This window comes from Sinocyclocheilus grahami, unplaced genomic scaffold (genome assembly GCF_001515645.1).
Source record: "Sinocyclocheilus grahami isolate Dianchi unplaced genomic scaffold, SAMN03320097.WGS_v1.1 scaffold21.1, whole genome shotgun sequence".
Taxonomy (NCBI): Eukaryota; Metazoa; Chordata; class Actinopteri; order Cypriniformes; family Cyprinidae; genus Sinocyclocheilus; species Sinocyclocheilus grahami.
Window position 1 is genome coordinate 5,111,772 of NW_015505200.1, and position 18,659 is coordinate 5,130,430.

The following is an 18,659-nucleotide window of genomic DNA, read 5'->3' on the forward strand; positions in this document are numbered from 1 at the left end:
ATTAAAGTATCATCATCATCATCAAATTGAACAATTGCAAATAGCAATAACTTAATTCATGTGATGTGTGTACTGCTAGGCAACTTTGGTTTCCTCTTTTTGTGACATTTAGATGGAAAATGTGTGCCTTTTTATCATTTGAGTCACTTATCAAAAGTTGCTAAAAGTAGCCAAATAAAATGTAAAAATAGCTCAATTTGTTGCCAGGTGCTTTTGGAAGAAAAAGTTGCTAGGGTAGTCTGAAGAGTTGCTAAATTGGCAACACTGATCACATCCAGTTTGCAAATTCGCTGTGCATGCTGGCTAGAATGCTGTCCACTGCTGCCCTCTGGTAGACAAACACTGCATTGTCTTTTTCAAAGCAGTACAGATGTGTCTTTGGAGAAATTTGAGTTCTCAAAAGCAGGAGGTAGATCTCAGAAAGACTTTGACTACCCTTATGCAGCACACATATGTAAAGAAATGTCAGACTTGGCTACTGTCCCCACATTTCAAATATATTAGTCTGAATATATATTAGTTAAAAAAAAAACTAGGCAATCAGGTAAATTGTTAAATTAGTTCTCATTGCCTGCTTTGAATAAGGCAACATTTTGTTAAACACTGAACACTGCTTGTACTGAGAGAGAATTGAATAATCTTTTTTTTTTTTTTTTAATTTTAGCTGACATTAAAAACAAAACATCCACAATAAACCAATATTATACCATGATTTGTGAAATAAAGACCTCAATAGCAATAAACTTTTAATAAATAGTTTCTCGTTAGTTCCTAATATTTACAGCCAGTTCATTCACATATACGGTTTCTATTCTTTTAGAGCACATTTTAGGCACAAATTAATTGGCTTTTTCTTAGGCAAACACCAGATTTCTTTGCAAGTTAATGGCTAGTGGAAAGAAGAAATTACAAAACAGGATAGTAACCATTGTCTCTGTTCCTTGCTAGGATATATGATAAAGAATTCCATTCAAGTTTGGTCAAACAGATCAATGCAAAAAAGGAAAAAACTTTTCAGTCAATGTTAAGTAACATTTACATGGTTTTCAATGCTGTAAGAGAACATAAATGGTCCAAAATATTAGTTAAAAACAAGTTACAATGACTAAGACGACTGTGGAGCAACTTGTCTTGAAAATAGTAAAAGAAAACAATACAAATTCCAAAGAGTCAAACACACAAATGAATAAAAACACACAAAGACAGAAATAAAGTCATAGGTATGGCACCTGAAACCAAATAAACAAACCTAGAGATTAAAAAAAAAAAAAATTTTTAAATTGTGATCTGAATGAGGTTTTCTCTGGAAAATCAACGTTCATGTTGAGATCTGATGAAAGTATTCAAAGTCTGTCTCACCAGAAAGAAAATGCACCGCAAATCTAAATCGGCCACAAAATTTGGGGTCTAAAATTACGACTCGCCAAGAAAGCTCAGCTCTAATAGAAATACCACGTTTAGAGTCTAGTACAATACCACAGAACTTTGTAACCTTGTACATCCTACAGTAGCAGCATGTGTGATATTAATTCACTGGATCTAGCGACGCTCATCCAATAACATGTAAGCTATTCCACCCACATCAGTGCTTGCGTTAATATGAAAACTAGGTATGCGGTCAGTAAGCTCGTAACCCTGCTAGCCTGTTGGAACATGGCAGTGTTGACGTTCACAGGGAGTTCTGGTGGCGAGGCGGACGATAAATGAGAATGAAATATGAGCAGGCTCCAACAGGAGCGATACGATTGACCCTTCTCAGAGCGTAGTCTTCATCTGGGTTTGGTAATTGCGATAGAAAGTCACTTAAAGGCAACTTTTATTCCCCCCTGCATGAATTATGACAGACCTCTCATAATAGCAAAGGCGAGGAAGTACAAACCATTTCAACTGATGTAGAACAACAGAACCTGTAGGTTGAAGGGGCATGATACAATGGCGATGACTGCGTGAAATGATGCTGTTGACCCTCTTCCTTACATTTCTTGGTGGCGTTTCCTCTAGGATTCAAAGAAAAGACGCTCTTCTCCAGAAGCGCTTTTCAATCTGTAGTAAAAAAACCCAAGAAGAACCAGTAGAAAGCAGCACATCAAAAGTTAGCCTGCAACGTCACGACAGACACGTTCCCTATTGTTACAGTTACAAGGTCTTTGGACAAGGAACATTTATATAATTTACGTTGAAATTCTGAAATAGAGAAAAAAACAAACAAACTACGTAACAGTAAAAATTAGGAAAACCGTCACCAAGTCTGTATCAGCACAAAACTGGGTCTGCTCGCATTTCCCTACACTTGTGCAAGGCAAAATGTCTTTAGCTCCACTTCCTATTCCTCAAGGCCAAGGTCAGCTCCCGGTTGGCCCAGTTACGCACTTGTAATATCTGCACCCGTTCCCACAGCTCGTTCTGAGAGGGAACAAGAGAGGACGGTGACGTCATCTTGTGTAAAAGGTGCACTGCTCGTGTGCGTTTGGAAAGGTTAGGGTGGTGATTGTGAGGGGGTTTGGGGTTCATTGCCCACCCCCCTCGTCAGTGGGGTTATACACTGCTGTCCTCCAGTAGAGGCTCCTTGCCCTCACAGGGTCCACCTTGCGAACTGTGTAAGTGGCTTTGTGCGCCGTTGTGCTTCTTGTAGCTGCCGGGCCGCAGGTTGAGGGCATTGTGCTCTGGGATGAAGAGTGCAACCAGCAGGGACAGCAACACTGAGCATGCTCCGAACAGGAAGGGTGGGCCGGGGATGATGGCACTCTGCAGAGAGATTTGTGGGTGGGTACATGTTTTGTAATACAGAGAGATTTCTTAATGCCTATTAACACTCACCTCATCTGTAGGGTTGGCCATGTTGGGTTTGGCACCCTTCTCTGGGCTCTCTGCGGGGTCCATTTCACTGAGCTCCACGTGAAACAGGTAGAAGACGAAGCCGTAGAGCGCTGGACCCAGACCGTTACATAATCCTCGGATTCCTGTGATCATTCCCTGCACCACACCTGAAATTGAACAAGAGAGCATTTTTCCAATCACTTCTTTAAAAAAGTAAACGGGTCACTTAAATATACATTATAATGCAATAATACACTACCATTCCAAATGTAGCACAATTTGTTTTTAAAGTAATTAATACTTTTATTCAGCAAGGACACATTAATTACTTAATGATCAAAAGTAACAGTAAAGACACAAAAAAAAGTTACAAAAATGTTACAAAAAAAATCTAATTAATGATGTTCTAATCCTGAAAAAATTTATCATTGTTTCCACAAAAATATTAAGTAGCACAACTGTTCTCAACACTGATAATAATAATAATAATAATAATAATAAACGTTTCCTGAGCACCAAATCAGCATATTAGAATGATTTCTGAAGAATTATGTAACACTTGTGACTGGAGTAACAGCTGCAATTCTATTTTAAAATAGTAAACATTTGTTTTGAATTGTAATATTTTCACAATATTACCGTTTTACTGTATTTTTGCTAACAATAAATGCTGCCTTTCATAAAAAAAGGTTTCAAACTGTAGTGTATTTAATTTAAATTATTTGAGGTTTTAGTGCATAATTCTACATTTACACAAAAATATGATATACTATAATTTACTTTTTTTGTTTTTGTTTTTTACATATCTTTAACGTTTCCAAAATGTTTACAAGTAAACAAGGAACACTTACGATCAAATCTTCTTCCCCATCCCCACAACCACAAAGCCTTGGCAGGCAAAATAAATAAAATAAAGAAATAAATACAATCCTGATTGTTGTTATATTTATATTACATATCTTCACACATCTAGTGCCTCATCAATATCTCCTTCTTTAACAAAGTTTAAAAATGTCTTCCAGATATCATTGAATTCCGAGGATTTTTTCCTTATTACATATGTAAATTTCTCAAGAGCCAAGCTAGAAATACATTTTTTTAACCACAGTCCAAAGGGAAGGGCAATTAGCATTCTTCCAACATAGGGCAATAGAACGTCTGGCTTGTAGTAGACATAAGTCCACTAATTTTCTTTCCTTACTAGATAAAGAATAATTGTCTCCATAAATACTTAATACACACAATACAGGGCATAAAGGAATCGGAGAAGAGGTAAACTGAGAAACATACTGAATCGCCCCATCCCAAAACTTTTGCTCTTCTTCACATTCCCACACAGAATGAAAAAATGTACCTTGCATTTTATTATATTTAAAACATAGGTCAGGGATATTCGGGTTAAATTTATTTAATCTTACAGGAGTAATATAGCTTCTCATTATCTAATTATACTGTAAGAGTCTCAACCGAGTATTCAAGGTTTGCGTTTGTGCCTTTAAGCACACTGTACCCCAATCCTCCAGTGAAATATCTTTATTCAAATCATATATCCATGCTTGGCTTTTATTTTCAGAACTTTCTTTATGATTCTCTATTAGCATCTTGTATAATTGGGTAATCCGCCCTTTAGATAGACAATCTTGTGTGGAGAATGTTTCCAATAAGGACATTGGGGGGAGTTGAGCAGAATTCTTCAGGTGTGAAAAAATAAAACTTCTTCTAATTTGCAGATATTTAAAAAAATGTTGTCTAGGTAAATGGAGCTTCACTACAAGCTTGTCAAATGACATTAGAATATTGTCTTCATACAAATCCATCACCCTCCCAATGCCCTTATTCAACCATAGTTTAAACCTCATATCATTTTTGGCTGGGCTGAAATTATCATTACCCCAGATAGAAGAAAAGCAAGACAGCGATGGGGAGTCACCAAGATATTTATGACATTCATGCCAGATACATTAAGACTGGATACTTTTTGCCGATGTTACTGTGGTGTTGCTGCATGTCTCTCACCTTGTTGGTCGGGGTCTGCGTTGCGGGACACTATGGCACTGATTGCTGGGAAGGTGATGCTGGACATGGCAGCAACGGCTCCAGCGGCCCAAATCATCCTTAAGAGACAAATCAACCATTAGACTCTCTCACACTCACACACACATAGACTCTCAATCAGTTTTAGTTTACGTGCATGTGTAACTGGTTTCAGGAACATGCACTGATCCAAAACACACACTGCTGAGGTCATGTTTACTTGTCTAATTGAGTTCCAGCCAAGAGACACAGATAGATAACTTGATTATAGCTTTCCTATAGTTCAAAGAGTAAAGCATGGTGCACGTGTTTGATTCCCAGGGAAAGCAAGAACTAATAAAAAAATAAACGAGTACCCAGAATGCAATGTAAGTTGCTCTGAATAAAAGTTTGCCAAATGCATAAATGTAAATATAAATGATGCATGTAATGGCATGATAAATGAGTCACATAAGCAGAACATAACGTCTTATTTTCTTGTCTTCTTTGGGTCTTGTTCAAGTGCTTTAAATAAACATCACAATAATGGGGGAAGTTGTGGCCTCTCGTAACCTAAAGGTTGTGGGTTCGAGTCTTGTACCGGCAGGGATTGTAGGTGGGGGGGAGTGAATGTACAGCTCTCTCTCCCACCTTCAATACCACGACTGAGGTGCCCTTGAGCAAGGCACCGAACCCCCAACTGCTCCCTGGGCGCCGCAAAAGTTTACAGCAAAAAATGGCTGCCCATTGCTCTGTGTGTGTGCACTTTGGATAGGATAAATGCAGAGCACGAATTCCGAGTATGGGTCACCATACTTGGCCACATGTCACGTCACTCACTCATAATAAGTATTGATTTCAAGTACAAATCTGATTACAAACTGAACTGTACCATGTCTGATGAAGAGTTTGCTGTCCTCTAGTAGGTTTCTAGATAATCAACTCACCAGGGCTGGGAGCCAAAGCCGTACCAGGCCAGCTGCAGGATCTGAAAGCCAAGGCCTAACAAGATAGTGTTCTTATTCCCTATGGAACGCATCAGGATTCCCAGGACCACCGTCTGCACAGAGAGATGAAGCATTACTCTGCAAATCTTCACTGGCTTCTATTTACAACCTAACGCCTGATGCATTCGCACAGTGAGCAGATTAGTACGACAGAACACACGCTGTGCTGCTCAGAGACAGGCAGTACAAACTTACAATGGAAAGGATGGAAAAAAGCCTGGAAACCAACCTGTGCCAAGATGGACAGGATTCCCACCACCGCAATGAAGGCAGCGACTGTTTCTGATGTAAATTCAATGACCTGAGAATTGAAGTCAAAAGTTGTTTAGTTGAAAATTTACAGTTTAAGAAGATCTTATGATTTAGGTTTAGAACCATTCAATAACAAGAGAATTTTAGTTAGGGTGCAACAATCCAGTGAATCTAACTGTGCCAATAATGTTGTTATTTTAGTATTATTTATTAACCAATATAGCTTTTTATTACCATTTTGAATTAGCTTTTATTTTTACATTTTCAGTTTTCATTTACTAGTAATTTTATATGCATTTGTCATTTTTATAATTTTTTAAAAATATATATTTAAATTATCTTATTTCTGTCTCAGTTTTTAGTTCATCATTTTACAATTTAAAAGTAATTTAATGTTTTATATATAATTACATAATATATACAGTATAATTTCAATTAACAATTTTACGATAACAGCACTGGTGTGAAATAAATCTTTGATTTATTAATATAAAAAAACATTAACATCAATGGCATACATGTCATTAATGCCATTTCCTCATTTAGATCATCTTAATTTCCAATAACTGTCAGTCGGATGAAGAACAAGTGTTATATGATGTAGTGATCAGATGCAGGTACATCAGGCCTGTGGTATTGCATGCCTGCATCTCATAAAACCACACAATGCTCTGCTCTGAAATATGGGCAAATATGACTCCGATTCATGACTCACTTTTTGGGTATTTGCTTAAGCTACAAGGTTTGAGTGTTTGCATAAACGTCACTATGTTCATGCCACCTGCAGCGATCAGCATTACAGATCTGTGTCTGTGGCATTGATACAAAAGGTGTGAACTGTACCTGTCTGAGATACAGGAAGAAACTGGAATATTGTCCAGCCTCAGGCAGGTAAGACAGGAAGACTGTGATGCAGATCAGGAGAACTGTGGAGTCCTGGCCCACCTTACGCAAGGACTGTGAACAAGAGTCACAGAGAGAGCATGACACTGAGAGAGAATGAGTGGGTGATTCATTTAATAAGTGACAGACGACATCTTTGCCATTCTTCTTCAAATGCCTGCTGTTGTACAGCAGCTCAGAGGTTGTTGTTTTTTTGTCAAAATGGTATTGACAATGGTAGTGATTTGAGACAACAAGGCAACCTGAGTGGGAACATGCAAAACAGCATTTTCAAAAACCTTTTAGATGGGGAAAATATAAAATACTATATTAAAATATTAATATCTAAATAATGACCATTATATTTTTTATCCATCAAAATTTAATATGATTAATAATGTAATATATACACACTATTGTTCAAAAGATTGTGGGTCGTTTTTTTTAAAGAAGTCTCTTTAATGTTTATTAACTATGCATTTATTTACAGTAATAATGTGAAATATTACAATACATTTTTTTATTTAAATATATTTTAAAATGTAAGTTATCCCTGTAATGACAAAGCTGAATTTTAATTTGCCATTATTCCAGTCTTCGTCAGAATTCTAAATATTGATGAATGAAGACGTTTAAAACAGCATTTATTGATATATACATACATATATTTGTAACATTATAAATGTTTTTTACTGTCACGTAATGCACCTTTTAACTAAATTAATTTCAAAAGCAAAAAAAAAAAATAGAAAAGAAAAACTCTTACTGACCCCAAAACTTTGAAATGTAGTGCCTTCCAAAAAAGTGGGTTTATTAATTTATTCATAGTTTATCATTTATATTTTATAATTTATTATTCATATGAAACTATTAATTCATAGCTGTCAACTGAATATTGACACTATGACTGCTTTCTATGACATTAGTAAAGTTGCCAACTTCAGAAAAGGAAAATACGGGACAATCGCGCACACATATACACATATATATATATATATATATATATAATGAAAATGCGTAATTTTCAATGAAAGACAACTTATAGATTTAATATGGGCTGTTTATGTGCTGTTTTTATTGGTCATTTCGTGTTTCAAGAATAAGGTCCAAGGTTAAGAATAAGCTATTAGTTACTTAAATGTAAAATGTTTTTCTCTATTTTACATTACAATAGCCTAGTGAAAGACGACTTCTCTTATTGATCACGTCTCATGTACATTGCATGTTTTCTTGTGCGGCTGGATGTTGGACTAATGAAAAATAATCACGTCTGTATTTGCCAAAACAGATTTACTGAATTCAAAACACGGACAGAATTGGCGTTAGTGCGAGCGCTGCTTGCTGTGAGGCGGGATTGACCAGCTGGCAGAGGATTCTGCAGCGCAGCCTTCCTCGAACAGTTATGTTCACGATTTCTGATTTAGTTATGTATACTGCGTGAGGGTGGCTGTGACTGGATGATGACAGGTGTCAGTGATCTCAAGTGATCAGCACTGCTGCTGTTGTATCAGTTAGTAGCAGTCAAGAAACGGGACAAGAAAGGTCACGTACGGGACACATAAATTAAGCCCAATATACAATATACAGTGACTCACTGCAAAGGGGTCTGCCTGCTCCCATGAGATTGGGGCTCCCCATGAAGCTGGTCTCATCTTCTCAGGCAAGGACTCAGGAACCGCTACCAGAATAAAACAGATGTCTAGCAGGGCAATGGTCGTGGCAAGGATCACCACCAGAGTATCTCCATATGTCACTGACAGGTATGCACCGATCGCCGGGCTCGTCACCAGACTGGCTGCAAAAGTGGCCGATACCTGTGGGCGAGGAACGGAATCTTGAGATTAATCAGCTGTGCTGACCACAAGGGAAATGTTCATCAACGCAATTAACACATTAATTTCTTATTTGCAGGGCAAAAGAAACCACAGACAGCTTTCAAAACAACAGGAAACCAATATATGCCGAAGCGCTACAAAAAAAATTTAAATTGCTATTGCACGTATAGTTGCAGTGAAGTCGGTTACAGCACAACATCAAAAGGAAGTCATGAATCATGGTCCTCTGCTCACCAAGCCATAGGCTGTGCTCCTTTCGTGCTCCTGCGTGATATCGGCCACATACGCAAAGATAACAGAGAAAGTGACCGCAAACACACCGGACATGGAGATCACTGCAAAGTACCACCTGTAGAATCAGACAGAGAGAATGAGAAGATCACCAGAAAAATGCTTACATGAAACCGACTCTTCAATAAATGAGTACAAAACAGCGTTTCCTAGCACCTGTCGCTTACTGATTATTTGGAATTATAAATAATCTGTTAATATCACATGCACTTTTGTGTTTGTTACTCAGACACAGGCAGTGCGTTGCATGAGACAAAAAAGTAATATAGCCAAAACAGCCGCACAGCCGCTCTTCAGTGTAGATGCATGTTGATTTTATCAGATGATGCCGCGATTATAAATGAGTGACTCCTGGTTAACATGTATTAAAAGGGGTCGTGTTTAGTCACTATTTAGTGTAGTATTTTTTGACAATATTCACTCATCATGACAGTAAAATAGGGCATTCTAAGTCAATACACTGCAGTATTTCCTCTCTCAATCAGTAGAAAATATGGTTAACACCCGGTCATGCATGAAAAAAATACCGTCATGTACCGTGAAACTGGTATTATTTGTTTGAAAAATACTGTGATATAAATTTTTGGTCATACCGCCCAGCACTACTTAAAAATATCTGCAAAACTGTAATTTATTACAACCATTATGTATACTTACAATTTTATCAACATAATAAAGAATATATAATATATGTAAAACAATAATGTTAAAAAAAATAATAAAATCAAATTACATTGAGAATATAATTTTTATTTATTTTTTAAATGGGTGTTGAAATTTATTTAACTGTAAAACAGCCTTAATTTTCTTTATTCAGAATAATATTTTTTCCACTTAATTTTGTAATTCAAATATACAACATTTCTTGATGATTTTTGTGAAATTAACTTGTTTAACTAATACTAATCTCTGCAGAAGTATGCTGGCAATGTTGCCTATAGAGCTGCTACATATTAAATAGGAGTTAAGAAAACAAGCATTTGTTACTAGGGATGGAACGATTACCAGTTTGACGGTAAATCATGATAAAATTCCCCACGGTTAGTATTAGTTTCATATTTTAATTATCATTAAAACCGTATTCGTATGGACCATTGACACTATCTACAATCTCAATTGGGAGTGTCAACGGTCCATCTGAGAGATAGGTGACGGTAATACACTTATAAGTCTGCAATCCGCCGTAAAGCAAGAAGACGCTGCCTCAGGCTAGTGATGGAAATGTTTATTCTTTCAAGAGTTTCGTTCATTTTCAATTCGTTCACCAAAATGATTAGTTCAGATTTGTTCAGTGACCATTTCTTCATATTACATAAATACGCCAGCAGGTGGTGAAAAAGAGTGTCTTATGTGAACGTATTCACTTGTTACAAAAACTGATTTGGCTTTATTAAAATGTGCATAATCTATTCATTAAATAAATAAAGTCTAAATAAGTTGTTCAGATGACCAAAGCACAAGGTTTTCTTGCATAATTAACATTTTAATTGTTTGGTCAGACAATTACACTTTCATAAATCGGGGATTAAACATGGAGTTGTTCTGTATCCTCAATATGAATATATAAACAAGCGTATGTGCACAGTACCTATAACTGTGCTTTGCATATGCTTTCTGCTGATTACTGATCGAGATTGACATGCTAAATGGCCGACTGACCAGGTACACTCATTCATTTCGTTCATGAACGAGATATGTACCAGTTCGGTCATTTTTTTCATGAACAAGATGTAGCAGTTCACTCAACTCGTTTATGAACGACATGTACCAGTTCGGTCATTTCGTTCACGAACGAGAAGATCTCTCGATCTCGTTCAGACCCAAAAGAAACTCGTTCAGTGAAGGGCGTATAAGTTCACTACATTTAACAAATCACATGCTCCGTCACATCTCAAACTCTAAGGCTATTGGCTCGAGGTTTAGTAATTCTTTGACAGGATGAAACCGTCCACAGAGCTACCCGGTTCACTGAACTGCACATGCGCTGCCAACAGCGCCGCGCTGCTCTAGAGGGAAGAATTTCAGTGAATGAGAAAAATATGAGTCAATGGATTACGTGAACGAGATCGATTCGTCCACTTAAAAGATTCGTTCAAAAAGAACGATTCGTTCACGAACGAAACATCACTACCTCACGCGCAGGCTGAAGAAGACGCGAAGGCGCTCAGGACAGTTCAGACATTGCGTTGAATCAGAGGTAAAAAAACTATATAAATCCTGTTCAGTTTCTTGCACAGACCGATCGTTTTGTCTTTACACAATGTATCACGAGACGCAGGGTTTAATTTGGTTTTGTTTGTGTATGTTTTATGACTCTCAAAGCCGTGATTCCCATTCACCTCCATTATAAGACTGACAGACTGCAACGGTTTGACTTAAAAATCTCCGTTTGTGTTCTACTAAAGAAACAAAGTCACCTACATCTTGGATGCCCTGGGGGCAAGCAGATAAACAAATTTTTTTCGGGGTGAAATATCCCTTTAAGGTGTAGGTGATTTAGGTTTTTTTTTTTATGTGTGGCCAATGTGAAGTCTGTAGTGGGTGAGCCTTGAGCCTTTGCCCATCTGCATTTGTCTTAATGTAGAGACGTACCATGGGCTGATCTTCATGAATCAGAGGTAAAAAAAACTATATAAATACTGTTCAGTTTCTTGCACAGACCGATCGTTTTGTCTTTACACAATGCATCACGAGACGCAGGGTTTAATTTGGTTTTGTTTGTGTATGTTTTATGACTCTCAAAGCCGTGATTCCCATTCACCTCCATTATAAGACTGACAGACTGCAACGGTTTGACTTAAAAATCTCCGTTTGTGTTCTACTAAAGAAACAAAGTCACCTACATCTTGGATGCCCTGGGGGCAAGCAGATAAATTTTTTTTGGGGTGAAATATCCCTTTAAGGTGTAGGTGATTTAGGTTTTTTTTTTTATGTGTGGCCAATGTGAAGTCTGTAGTGGGTGAGCCTTGAGCCTTTGCCCATCTGCATTTGTCTTAATGTAGAGACGTACCATGGGCTGATCTTCATGAGAGGGATGGGAGCGCAGGTGAAGAACACAGTGAGCAGCAGGAAGGACTTCCGGCCCCACACATCTGACAGAGCACCGATTAATGGAGCACTCAGAAAAGACAGAAGGCCCTGAGTGAATACAAAGATGCATGACTCCCTTAAATGGCACATTTACTTTTAAAGTTACGAAAACAACTGCATGACACAACAAGAGCTTGTCAGGATGTGACAAACTTGACAGTAGCACTGGCTGGATCACAGACTCTTGTTTATCGGTTAGGTTTAAAAATGGCACATAATGTCCCCACTTCACCAGATTTAAGGGCATCACTGCATGACCAGGGCTTATCATGAATAAACATGCCAACCACAAGAGTAGCGAGCTTCAATCATAACTCTTATCTTTTCTCACGTCAGAAAGGGAGAAGAGGAAAAAGCATGAATAAAGTGAACGGCTGGAGTCAATGTCCTACCTTGACACCATGAATTAGTCCGTTCATCAGGAATGTGTGCTGGGGGAATGTTTGATGTAACACCTGAAATTAAAATACAGATTGACCATAAATGTACGCTGTAAACAGATAATCTGTTGGCTACAAAATAACCATAAGATGGTAATTATTCACTAGCTTTACTCTCCGACAGAACTCATTAAAAATGCACTGCTACTGGCTAACAATAAGGATTGGGTGATACATCAAATATATTCGCACAGACTTTGCTCACAAATAAAATTATGCAACATCACAATGAATTTAATGCACTTTTAGACTAATTTCAAGATTCCTCCCCCTCTCGTGAGTATGAGAGGCAGAGATGCTTTAATAGACTTATTTAAACTTCCAATTTAAATGAATTATTTAAAAACCGACTTTGTTTATTATTATTATGTATTGTTATATTGGTGCGTTGAAATAAGCATGATTACATATGTCAAAATATCAATGCGTTTATGCAGTATACAACTGTAGAAAACTTACCTAATATTTCACTTTACTTCATGCATTAAACATTTTGATTATACTTGGCAACAATAGCCAGGTTTGCTTAAATAGAATACAAAAATAATAGATTAAAGCTGCAAGCAGCCTTGAAAGGGCCCTCGCACCCGGAGCCACCTCCACCCGGTGACCTTAGGAAAACAGTGAACGGTGGGCAATGTGCATTTAAAGTTGTAAATATAGGAGGAATATGTCAAAGTCATTTATATGTGCCAAACTTCCTGCTGCCAGCTGGTGGCGCTATGACTACAACTGAAAAAAAAAAAAAAAGTCCAGCGTTTTCTTCCACCCTCAATACCACGACTGAGGTGAGACCCTTGAGCAAGGCACCAAACCCCCAACTGCTCACCGGGTGCCGCAGCAATATGGCTGCCCACTGCACTGCGTGTTCGCAGTGTGTGTGTGTACTTGGATAGGTTGCAGAGCACAACGTACTCACGTACGTACACATACATGAAACATAGCGGAAGGGGCGCTTCATTGCAATTTTAAAGGTGGCGCTATCGACACACCCAAACTAAATTTTGGCATGTAGATGTCTTCAGGCCAGGACTCTTATCAAACATGTGAAGTTTGGGGCAGATTGGACATTGTATACTTGAGTTACAACAACTTCCTTTTTCATGGCATTAATAACATGCATTAACACTTAGCTATGTGTTGCTAGCATGTTTTACGCACATGGTCATATTTTACTAGGTTGCTAGGAGTGCATCATAGTGTTAAACATGTCACTTCCTGTTGCCAGCAGGTGGCGCTATGACTATAACTGAATATTGCCATGTAGATGTGTTCAGGGCAGGACTCTTATCAAATATGTTAAAATTGGGTCAGACTGGATATCTCTCATAGTTGAGGTATACCTATGATGAAAATTACAGGCCTCTCTCATCTTTTTAAGTGGGAGAACTTGCACAATTGGTGGCTGACTAAATACTTTTTTTCCCCACTGTATATTTTCAGTCGTTTGACATTTAACATTTAAGCATTTTTCAGAACAAATAGACAAAGTAGAGATAGAGAAATGTATTTATTTATTAGCGCCCAAGCTAGGGTGACCATATGTGCCATTTTCCCAGGATGCGTCCTGGGAAAATGGCACGTATGGTCACCCTAGCCTAAGCACCAATGGTGCGAGGACCCTATTGGAATTGCTCTGTTTATTATTTAGGGCCCCAACCACTATAGGGTACAGGGCCTTATTGTTTTTCTAAGGATTATTATTATTATTAGAAGGGTGGAAAGATGTCTGTAATGTCAGTATCAAATACCCAAGTAGTCCACAAACCAAGTTTGCTACATGATCCAACCGATTATTTGTTTTCCAGATAAATGATGATTGTCATTTGTTATTGCTGCTTTTCTTTCTGAAGGTTACAAAATAACCACCTCAAGTACAAAACATGTTGTTTTGACTGTGCAATGAAATGACAAACCCATAATAAAGTACAAGGCAAGGCTGTATTGAAACAGAAATGTTACTTGTGCATTTTGAAAGGTGAACAGCTTTCTATTTGAGGCAGAGCACAAGTACCGTCATCGCCGATGATGGCAGGTGCAAGCCTCAAACTGGAGCAATGATTCCCACAGTTTGATTAATCATTAAACTCACTGTGTACCACAGTGTCAATGTTTTACATATGTACATAAGTGTACAAAAGAGATCTGTTCTTTTATGACTGGGAAACAAATCAATTGACCTGTATACGAATTCAAAGACAGTCTTCAGTTCCAAGAGGTCCAAAAGTCTAAGAGGGAATATTTAACTTTACTTATACAGCGGCATGTTAAATTCTTGATTCTGATGGGCTAAAAAAGAAAAAAAATGTCGCAAGGCATATCAGTTTATCAGCTGCACAGCTAAAACAGATTTAATAAAAGAGGAAACTAACTGGTTATTGATAATTCATGTTGGTCTGTTGCAAATGAATTTGTATGCATTGATTAAAAACCTGATACTACTACTACTTCATCAGTCACTAATAACATCATGGAAATGTAAACAGTCTAATAAGCCAATAATGCACCAATCCAAGAAATTGTGTTTAATTGTTTCTTCACTTTCACTTAATGTTTCAATTTTTTTTTCTCATAAAAAAAAAAATGCTGGGTGAATTTGAATTGTACTGAAATGTAATGCTAATTTCCCCCACTATAATGTCAGAATAAATGCTGTGAACAGGCTGTTCAATTGCTCTGTTGGGAGATGAAAACAATGCATGTGAACACCATGCTTCACTGTTGGGACTGTATTGGACAGGTGATGAGCAGTGCCTGGTTTTCTAGCAAAGGGTCTGAATATTTAGGACCATGTGATATTTCAGTTTTTCTTTTTTAATAAATCTGCAAAAATGTCAACAATTCTGTGTTTTTCTGTCAATATGGGGTGCTGTGTGTACATTAATGAGGAAAAAAAATTAACTTAAATGATTTTAGCAAATGGCTGCAATATAACAAAGAGTGAAAAATTGAAGGGGGTCTGAATACTTTCCGTACCCACTGTATATCTCTCTCTCTCTCTCTCGCTGGGTATGAGAATCGATATCGTATCTTGAAGAACCATCTGATTTACACCCTTACTAATAACTCCATTCTGCTGTCTGTTGTCGGTGTTTCTTTGTCTGAATATGGCACTTATCACATGCTGTGTGGTATCGGCGTTTGGTATTGGGGCATTTTAACGAGTACAGGAACTCAGTATCGGGCCCAATACCGATACCAGTATTGGTACGTCCCTAAATATAATACAGCGTACGCTACCGCATTTGTGTGTACATTTGAAGAGCACATGCTACGAGCACAGAATAATGTCAGACAGGACAGGAAAATTAATGACATATGGCCTGACAACATCTCATCTGAACGCAGTTCACTGGTGTTCTACTGAAGCTCTCTCATCACCTGTATCTTTTCCGCACTCATTTGAACAGCACCTTGCGCTGAGGTGAAGTTGGAGTGCGCATCTGAAAAGACTCCCATTTGACATGGTCAAAGACGTTCTAGGTCTAAATAAATGCAATTCTTGTCTAAAAAATAAATAAAAAGACAGAAGCAGCGGTTGAGAGTGTGGTGGCCAACCTTAGCTCCGCCCCTACGTTAATTTCGTTAAATATTTTTAATGCTGTTAAACTGAAAACATTAATATTATTTTCTAATATTGACAGCACTAATTATTACATTATAATATGTTACATTCTTTTTCTATTTTAACAATTGTTATTACAAATAATAAGCATAATTGTTTTGGGTGAACATTTTCAAATTCTTATTTAATTAGTGACAATTTTAAATGCAAAAAAAGCAGATTTCAGTTTGGTCTCAGACTTCTTAATGCTGTGACTGATAATTAATATCAAGACTGTTATTATAAATCTATATGGTTTTGTCTTTATGCTGCTGAATTAACTTCAGAACAGACAGAACTTAAAAAAAAAAAAAGCCAATATTTGCCGATACTGATAAGGTAACAGATATACTGTACAGTACATCCTAGAAACAACCCTACAAAACAAACAACAAAGAAAACAAACTTGGAAATATCTGATACCTGAATTTAATAGCAGTGAGATTAAATCTTAAATTTTTAGTCTTATATTTTACACTACCATACAAACATTTGAGGTCAGTAAGTTTGCAATGCAGTTAAGTAAATGTACAATGTTAAAAAAGATTTCCATTTAAATTTTATTTTGTTACTTTTTATTCATCAAAGAAACCTGAAAAAAGGTAACATTGTTTCCCCCAAAATTTTAAGCAGCACAACTGTTGTCAACACTGATAATAATAAGGAATGTTTCTTGAATGCTAAATTAGCATAATGGATTTTACACTTCTGGGAAAACCTGTGTGTTCAAATTACCTACGACAGGTCAAAGAAAAAAAGATTTACTTTCATAGCAAACATACAATTTAGCCTGCTACAAACTGGCCAAATTCATTTACTATTAGGTTAGGTTTCCCAAACGGAACTCAGGGGGTTTGTGACGAGAGTTGATAAAAAGCTAATCATCAATTAATAAATTTTTGTGGACAGACGTTTAGTGCTTTTTACCAATATTCCACAAAAACAAAAGGTCAAAAATTTGACATGTTAAAAGCTCAGGGGTTTAAATGTTTTAAAGTGAAGAAATGAAGACAAACAAGTTTTTTTTGCAACTTGGAACCCTGTATTAGACCAGGCAAATAAGCACAGGTTGCAAATACAGAGTACAGGTGCATCTCAATAAATTAGAATGTCGTGGAAAAGTTCATTTATTTCAGTAATTCAACTCAAATTGTGAAAGTCGTGTATTAAATAAATTCTATGCACACAGACTGAAGTAGTTTAAGTCTTTGGTTCTTTTAATTGTGATGATTTTGGCTCACATTTAACAAAAACCCACCAATTTGAGTCTTGACATTTTAAGGCCAAATCGACATTTTTTTAAAACCAGTTCACAACCAAAACATAAACACATCATTGTTATAGAGAACACATCAGGTAAACAGTCGGACAGAACAGATGTCATAAAAAGCATGTTCATTTCCATTCTGATGGGACACCCACTTCTGTCACTGATGGTCACCATGAAGACTATTTTTTTTAACTAAATTAGTTCCTTCTCTTAATTCCAAGCTTCCAGTTTCATATCCAGGTTTGTACATAAGGTAAATCATTCGATGTCAAAACGCAAGCCATGATCGATCTGACTGGCTTTCTTGCCAGCTGGCTTGCTGTTGGCTGTCTAATGAAACTACGGTCTCTGATAAATTACTGTTCATTTCTCCTCGTAAGTAAAGAGATACGAGTTTACATCACGAAACAGATGAAATCACCAGAAGGTGCCTGACAGGATGCCAATCGAAATGACACTCATTGTAGAGTTGTTACAGCTCATCCTGTAAACACACTGGCTTAGCTTGCTAGCCCTGACTAGAATATGGCCAACTGCCACAAAGAAATGTTTTACTCACAGTGCCTCCATCTTTAATAATGATTTTCTTGGCAAGAAGAATGCTGCGGTTCAGCCGCTTTTTTTTCTTTTTCTCTCCAGTCATTGTTAACTTGTATCCATTCTTGTTTGTGGGAGATGGACGGGCAAATATTAGAGTTTACCGTTAGCATCCACGCTAAAATATGCGACTTCCTGTCCTTAGTCCTCGCTCTCGGGAGTCCGGCCCATTTTTTTCAATGCAGGCTTCTTATTGGCCAATGTCATACGGGAGTGGCTTTCCTCGAGATTTGATTGCGCTTATTACCATAATCTGGTGCTGTTTTAATTGTTATCCTCACTAACAGACTGGGTTTCGGAAAAAAATAAATAAATAAAAATAAATAAACTATGGTATGTTACTTTGTTAAACTTATTTTAGAAGAATAAATGACAGTAATTCACATTGATTTTGCTGGACCTTTATATGTCTTAAATGCCAACAGCAGAATTGAAATAATTAGATTTAAATTCCCATAACATCAAAACTATTTGCAGTCACAATGCATCAAGATTTCTAAAACAAAATGGGTGTTCTAATTTATTCTAGTTTTCAATCTGCAGCAGTGGCTCACCAGTTTT

At 37.1% G+C, this 18,659-nt stretch overlaps 1 protein-coding gene across 1 annotated transcript; it reads right to left on the reverse strand.

Moving 5' to 3' along the window:
• Positions 1 to 658: 658 nt before the first annotated feature.
• On the reverse strand, positions 659 to 18,267 carry LOC107557634 (hippocampus abundant transcript 1 protein-like). The gene is made up of 11 exons (XM_016241115.1): positions 18,061 to 18,267; positions 12,580 to 12,642; positions 12,108 to 12,235; positions 9,041 to 9,155; positions 8,567 to 8,785; positions 6,933 to 7,046; positions 6,067 to 6,138; positions 5,778 to 5,890; positions 4,834 to 4,931; positions 2,818 to 2,984; positions 659 to 2,745 (listed from the first exon to the last, which is right to left on the reverse strand). Exons 1-11 carry the CDS (start codon positions 18,142 to 18,144, stop codon positions 2,536 to 2,538), a joined length of 1,383 nt encoding a protein of 460 aa, XP_016096601.1. The 5' UTR covers positions 18,145 to 18,267; the 3' UTR covers positions 659 to 2,535.
• Positions 18,268 to 18,659: the final 392 nt, after the last annotated feature.